At 42.3% G+C, this 6,767-nt stretch overlaps 2 protein-coding genes across 2 annotated transcripts in view; both read left to right on the top strand.

Annotated features, from left to right (window-relative positions):
* Nucleotides 1-429, top strand: part of lancl1 (LanC antibiotic synthetase component C-like 1 (bacterial)) — a 2,601-nt gene extending 2,172 nt beyond the window's left edge. The window contains exon 7 of the mRNA XM_008429469.2: nt 353-429. Coding sequence (XP_008427691.1) covers nt 353-429 — 77 coding nt within the window. The remainder of the gene's footprint in view (nt 1-352) is intronic.
* Nucleotides 430-2,738: 2,309 nt separating this feature from the next.
* mylz3 (myosin, light polypeptide 3, skeletal muscle) lies at nt 2,739-4,907 on the top strand. Its single transcript, XM_008423682.1, has 6 exons — nt 2,739-2,824; nt 3,047-3,074; nt 3,773-3,916; nt 3,997-4,167; nt 4,242-4,319; nt 4,390-4,907. Exons 1-6 carry the CDS (start codon nt 2,822-2,824, stop codon nt 4,416-4,418), a joined length of 453 nt encoding a protein of 150 aa, XP_008421904.1. The 5' UTR covers nt 2,739-2,821; the 3' UTR covers nt 4,419-4,907.
* The last annotated feature ends 1,860 nt before the right edge of the window (nt 4,908-6,767 follow it).

Below are 6,767 nucleotides of genomic sequence, written 5' to 3'. Positions count from 1 at the left end.
TTTCAGCTAGCCTTAGCTTTTTGCCAATTGTAGCTCATAAGCTGCTGTGTCTGTACAGTTTAGCTTTGTAAACATTTTTTTGAAACATTTCTAATACTTTGTGTGTGAGATTTTTGAATTCAGTGACATTTTTCAATGAACTCTATAGGAGTTTTGCAGGTTTTTCTCCCGTCTTTCTTACATTTCTTGCACGTCTTTTTGGTRAAAATTGCAGAGGCATTTGAAGTCAACTGCAAAACATTCAGATTACAGCATTCCCACTGCATTTTCATAGAAATTGGATTTTTTTCTGTTTGTCTTCTGTTTTGATCTTTTGGTCTTAGAATTAGAACATGCTCCCTTCTGGTTGCAGGCATGGCGGGCACCATCTATTTCCTGGCAGACCTTCTGCAGCCAATGAAGGCCAGGTTTCCAGCTTTTGAGGTCTAACCCCCCACTCCTGTGCAGAAACRAGGCCTGCTGTCGTACGCATGCAGAGACGCATCGTCTTTAGTCCGCAGCACAATGTGACGCTACGCAGACCACTCTTGTTTGTTTTCAGTTACCAGAAGGCARAAAGGAAAGAATTTAATTTCCAAATGTTCTAAAGTCTGGATTTTAAAATATAWGSTATATATTTTTYGTTTTCCCAAATTGTAATAACACTTTAAAGGCTCYACTTATAAAGCAGCAAAGTTTCCTGTAGTTGCAGTATTAGCGAGGAGAGTCCATCAGGTGGCAGCAGAGAGTCATTAGGGGAAAGTGTTAAAGTTGACACCTGGTCCCAACATTAGRGGTTTATTTTCTGGTTTAATAAACCAGAAAATAAACACAGCMATGTGTCAGATTTAATATTAAAGCTCATAAAGGGAAAATTAAATATGATTCAAATRACCTGGGAGATTTTTAATCCACTTTGATTGGCTATTTGTTTCAAAAAGTTGAGTTTGTTCTCCAGGAACCCGTCTGTTTTGTGGTTCCACTGTGCAGCAGAAATGCAGTTACTGCAGCAGAGGCTGTAGAAACCCAACACGTCCTGCAGGACTGCAGGTAAAAATAGAGCTCATCTGTGGCCCGCAGGAAGCGCCTGCTGCTCCTACCAATGTCCTCCAACATTCGTCTTCCTGCTGGATGCCAGCCGCTCCGTTACAGTGTCAGGAAATATTTGTAAATATGAACTGAGATGAAATGTGTCTGATTCCATGTGGTTAAAAGAATCAATAAAGTTTGCATCATTAATTCCAGTGAAATCAGCTGTTTGCTTAGATATTCTTGCAGATTCTGCTTTACAGTAGATGTGAAGTAAATCCTTTAGTATCTGAAAATAAGGATTTTTCTGTGTGGATAAGTATGATCACTGATTGTCCATCAAACATTTAGTTGTTGTAGATCAGATCCAGGTTTCCAATAAATGTTAATTTATTCTTAAATTCCCACCAAAAAAAATCATCCATTATCACAGAGATTAGATATTAAAACACCAAGGCTCATGCTGTTTTTTGAAAAGCCACAGAAAACATGGAGAATATTGAGACCTCTCAGTCAACAGGATGTTAGGATCTCCGTTCAGACTTTCTCATAAAATCTAAACTTTTTCATAGAGTGATCAACATATCAGTAGCTCGGATGAGGTCCAGAGTAGTTTGGGGTTTTCTAGGAAACTTTTTTTTYCCTGCATTTTTAGATGCAAGTTAAAGAACATAATCTCCAAATACCMTGAGACACATTCTGGCTGTCCTCCTGAAGGGGTTAACCAGAGGGGAGTCTCCTGGTGTCTCTGGAGGAGCTGCAGAAACCAACAGCCAAGGTGGGAGAAACTTATTTCACTCTAGAAATCTTGAAGTTTGCAACAAACCAACACACAGAGTCAGCAGCATTATGCTGTGGTTGATCTTAAAAGAACCAAATAACTGGTTGTCTTTTTTAAGGGTCATTTAACATCCATGTAATGTGAACAAATGTGAATAAGCCAGACTGAAAAAAAAAATATCTAGGTTTTAGAATTGTAAAGGTTGGACGCCCTTGGCCTAGTCAAAGTCCAGGTGAGAATCTAACAAGATTTCAGAAGCAATGATTAGTATCTCGGAGTGCAAAAGTATTGTAAATTATTGCTCTCCGCAGAGCTCATTTAGGAATGGAAAGGTCAAAGGTCATTTCAGTGTCGTAGAACATTGATGTTCCCTCTGGACATCGTGTTCTCTGGCTGTTTATTAAAATCTAAAGAAAACATGTTATTCTCTGGATGACTGTTGGGTTTTACTCTGCGGGTACACAGAGGATGTTACAGTTTAGCTCCAGTTTGGCTCCAGTCTAGCTGCCAGGTTCAGCAGCTCCATACCTGCCGGAGAGCAGCCAACGTTTCGGCAACTTTTCCCCCTGCTGTCATTTCACCATATGAGGAGGAGAGTTCTGTCTGATTTAAAAATACCACCTAGTAACMGAGCTGAACGGGTCAGTGACCCGTCAGGAGACAGCCGCTGAGTCTCCTGCCTCCTCCCTGCCTCCTCCCTGCATCGAGCGTCTTCCAGAAACATCTCCTCCAACCAGAAGTTTCATTATTTAACCCTTTCCCAATAAATAGATCATCATAAAGCCAGTCCCAGGGCCTAAAAATAGCCCTTCCCCTTCTAAAGGCTCTGAGGGGAGACGGCTCTGCTTTCCCTAAGAAAGTTAAAGATGTCCCAACGTGTCATCCGATCCCTCCTCCCTCACCAGGAGCTGCGTGACATCACATGCCGAACATAAATAAGGGGGCTTTGACCATGGCTCAGGACCACTCTGTCTCGGGACTTCAGCTTCTCTTCTCCTTCCTTTCCGCTCCTCCGTGCTCCTACTCTCCAAAATGGTGTGTTGGTGATTCTGGCCGTTTTCAATAGGGGGGCGATGGAGTTTCTTGGTCTGGATTTACTCTCTCAAAAGTTTGTAAAAGAATGAAAAAAATWATCTGGTTATCAGGGATTTAAGAAATACTCAGAGTCAAGAAATCCATCACCTTTAGCTTGATTTGGAATGAAATTGCTTTATTTTGTTTTTCATATGTTTATTTTTGTGTGTTTTTATTCGACAGACGGAGTTCACACCGGACCAGATTGAGGGTAAGTCCAGAAGATGTCCTTAGCTTCAAAGTACCTTCCTGTTWTCTGGTMATTTCATTGAGATTTTCACATTACCGCCCAACGAGTGGCAGAGTCAGCTGTAGAAGATTCCACCGTCTTGTCTTTGGTTATCTATTCTAAGACGACCTAGCAGTGTCTTATACTTGTTAATCCCCAAGTCAAAGGTCAAGATCCCGTCCCTGTGGTCCCCTGTTGAAAGATGTGTCCAGGCAGGCTTTGTTCAGCGTCCAGGGTGTTTTAGTCCTGTACCAAGGAGGCGTTTGTAATGCCTCAATCAGCATTCCCAACCCAAGTCTCTATATGGCCTTGGTGTCTCTGTCGGGGTGTATCAGTTTGCTCCAAGCAGCAAGCAGGAATGAGGAGGGGTCGGGGTGGGGAGGTACAGCTGTTGCTGCTAGGCGAGCATAAATCTCTCAAAAAGGTCACTTTGAGTTCCTGATGGGCTTGGTAGAGATGACAAAGCATCATCTGGCCCCCAGTTTTCTCTTCTCTGCTYAGATACAGCTGTCATGTCCAATTAGCTGCGAACAATGGTGAAAGCATGCAGCTCAGAGTCTTTAATCTCTCAATCCAGGCTGGTTTCACACAGCTGTCGCCTACAAGAATGTTGTAGTCATAGAAAACCCAACGACAAATCTGAAACGTTTAACTCAAAGGTTTTTCTTACCTTTCCCCAGACTTCAAGGAGGCTTTTGGTCTCTTTGACAGAATTGGTGACAGCCAGGTGGCCTACAACCAGGTGGCCGACATCATGCGCGCTCTGGGCCAGAATCCCACCAACAAGGACGTTATCAAGATCCTTGGCAGCCCCAGCGCTGAAGGTAAGACGCCAAATGTTTTCTAGAGAAGTGGCAGCTGTTGTCTTGTGTCTCCCTAAGACAAGTGCAATGTGAACCAACAGACATGGCCAACAAGAGGCTGAACTTCGACGCTTTCCTGCCCATGCTGAAGCAGGTCGATGCCCTTCCCAAGGGATCCTACGACGACTACGTTGAGGGTCTGCGTGTCTTTGACAAGGAGGGCAACGGAACCGTCATGGGCGCTGAGCTGCGCATCGTGCTGTCCACCCTGGGTAAATTTAGACACGTACATTTGCTTAGCGCGGTAGAAATGTAGACACTGAGATGGATCCTTGTGTTTCCACAGGAGAGAAGATGAATGAGACTGAGATTGATGCCCTCATGGCCGGACAGGAAGACGAGAACGGCAGCATACACTACGAGGGTAAGTCATCTGTCTTCCAGGTTTGGTTTTATTTTGGCAGGATGCTAATGATCTGAACTTCCTCCTTTAGCTTTCGTCAAGCACATCTTGTCTGTGTAAGAGGCCGGCAGCACTAGTGCTGAAGAAGCTGTAGCTTGCCTACAGACAGCCCGGCAGCGTTCAGGACATCAACGCTGTTTCAAAGACCAACCAAGGAAAGACAAGGACAATGTACAAGGGATGTTGAAGAAAACCCATCTTATTGTTTATTTTGTTTTCCTTTCCACTTCGTCTMAAAACCTGCTCTCTCAGGACATCGCCTCTTCGTTGTAGACCCCATCACTTGGCCTCTGCTCTCCCCCCGGGGCGCGTCGCCTCTCGCCACATGGGGTGAGGAACGGGGGAGAAGGGGTGACCGCTCACCAAGTGAGGGTAGATCCCTCCCTTCCCACCGCCACCTCATTCAGTCCCATAATCACTGRCCCAGCAATGCCAAAGGTGCTGGAGAAACGATGAGGTCAGACCGCCAGAAGTTCCCGCCTCCCTGAAAAGTTGTATTTATTTTCACTCTGAGTCACTTCAGAATAAACTTTTCCACTGTACATCCCACCTGGGCTGATCCTTGATCTTTCATTGCTCTAATTCACAGCTAGAGGTTTCTCTAAACTATATTTGTTGATTTCAAGTCAAATCTCACATATAATTTTACTTAATCTTGTGAAATATTACATATTAGAACCTTAAGGGATTTAACCATGTAGTATAATTAAGAATAGATTGATTTTATGCCTTAAAATTTGTAATAAATATGGCTCATTCTTTAAATGAGTCAGTAGAACCTTGGCCAGACTCATTCAAATAAATGTTGAAAATTAAAGCATATAAAGTTTAGGCTGTACAGTCTACAGCAGGCGTCTGCAGCCACACACTCCAAAGAGCCATTTTTGAGCTCCGTTTAGTTCAATAAAACTTGTTTAGAGCCACAAATAATACATAACTTGTCATTTTTTATGAATATTTACAGTTCAAAACTAATTTTTGCAAGAAGCACCTTTTTACTTTTAGGTTTTGGAAGGGAGAAAAACAAAAAAAAGTTMGCAAAAGTAAGATGGAAAAAGTATGAACAAAATATTTTGAAAAAGCACAAGGTTTCCAATCTAATACTCAGAAAATAGATCTAAATCATTACTGGTACTGTTTGTCTCATTCTTTTGTGGAAACAAAATAAACAAAAATGCATTTTATTTCATTATATCAATATTTATCAAATTTTGATCATTTCACATCTTTATCATTTTCAGCCAAAGATCATTCATGCCATGCTCCAATTATGATGTTGTCGTGATTCACCTTAGAATATTATTGAAAAGTTAATTTATTTCAGTAATTGTTCCTTCACCAGGTGAAACTTATTGTATAGATTAAACAGACAAAGACGGATGTTTTAAAAYCTTTTTTTTCTTAATTATGGTGATTTTCTAACGAGGTCCTTAGGTCCTTAGGTCCTTAGCCCTGACGTACCTTCCTTCCGGGGGCGAGGGGCGCCAGGGGCGCCGATTTATTTTTTCGCATCCACCTGAATAATGTGTAGTTGCACCACTGGAAGCCAGAACCCTTGCCCCTGGATGAATCCGAGTTCTCCGTTTGCCAGCAGTCTACAGCCTTTCTTACCTGTCCGTCCTCCAACGTGCATCGCTYGCCGGATTATGGACCTCTGGCCCTCCGACTTCCGCAGCAAGATCAGGAAACAACCCAACCCAGCTCACTAGCTTACTCCTTTCCCAAGTTAGATTCTCCGACTGTCTCTGTGAGAGCCTTCAGCTATCGACTGTAATTACATCTATCCTCTCATTTACAGTTGACGACCCGGCACCGTATCCAGAACTCCCCCTCCACTTCTCTTTATTAAATAAACCTTATTATTGTGATTCACTCACCTGGTTGTATTCTTGTACAGGTCCTTCTCAAAAAATTAGCATATTGTGATAAAGTTCATTATTTTCCATCATTTAATGATAAAAATTAAACTGTCATATATTTTAGATTCTTAACACACCAACTGAAATATTTAAGGTCTTTTATTGTTTTAATACTGATGATTTTGGCACACAGCTCATGAAAACCCMAAATCCCTGTCTCAAAAAATTAGCATATCGTGAAAAGGTTCTCTGAACGAGCAGTTAACCTCATCATCTGAATCTACAACGTAACTCTAAACACCTGCAAAAGATTCATGAGGCTTTTAAAAACTCCCAGCCTGGTTCATTACTCAAAACCACAATCATGTGTAAGACTGCTGACCTGACTGTTGTCCAGAAGGTCATCATTGACACCCCTCAAGCAAGAGGGTAAGACAGACAGAAATTTCTGAATGAATAGGCTGTTCGCAGAGTGTTGTATCAAGGCACCTCAGTGGGAAGGAAAAAGTGTGGCAGAAAACGTTGCACAACGAGAAGAGGTGACCGGACC

This window comes from Poecilia reticulata, linkage group LG2 (genome assembly GCF_000633615.1).
Source record: "Poecilia reticulata strain Guanapo linkage group LG2, Guppy_female_1.0+MT, whole genome shotgun sequence".
NCBI classification, from domain to species: domain Eukaryota; kingdom Metazoa; phylum Chordata; class Actinopteri; order Cyprinodontiformes; family Poeciliidae; genus Poecilia; species Poecilia reticulata.
Note: the sequence above shows the minus strand (reverse complement) of the source record. Positions and strands in the feature narration are given on the sequence as shown.

Coding starts and splice junctions, on each gene's coding strand:
- mylz3 (XM_008423682.1), top strand. Junction 3,917..3,996: donor TGGCAGCCCCAGCGCTGAAG/GTAAGACGCCAA, acceptor GTGAACCAACAG/ACATGGCCAACAAGAGGCTG. Junction 4,168..4,241: donor CATCGTGCTGTCCACCCTGG/GTAAATTTAGAC, acceptor GTGTTTCCACAG/GAGAGAAGATGAATGAGACT.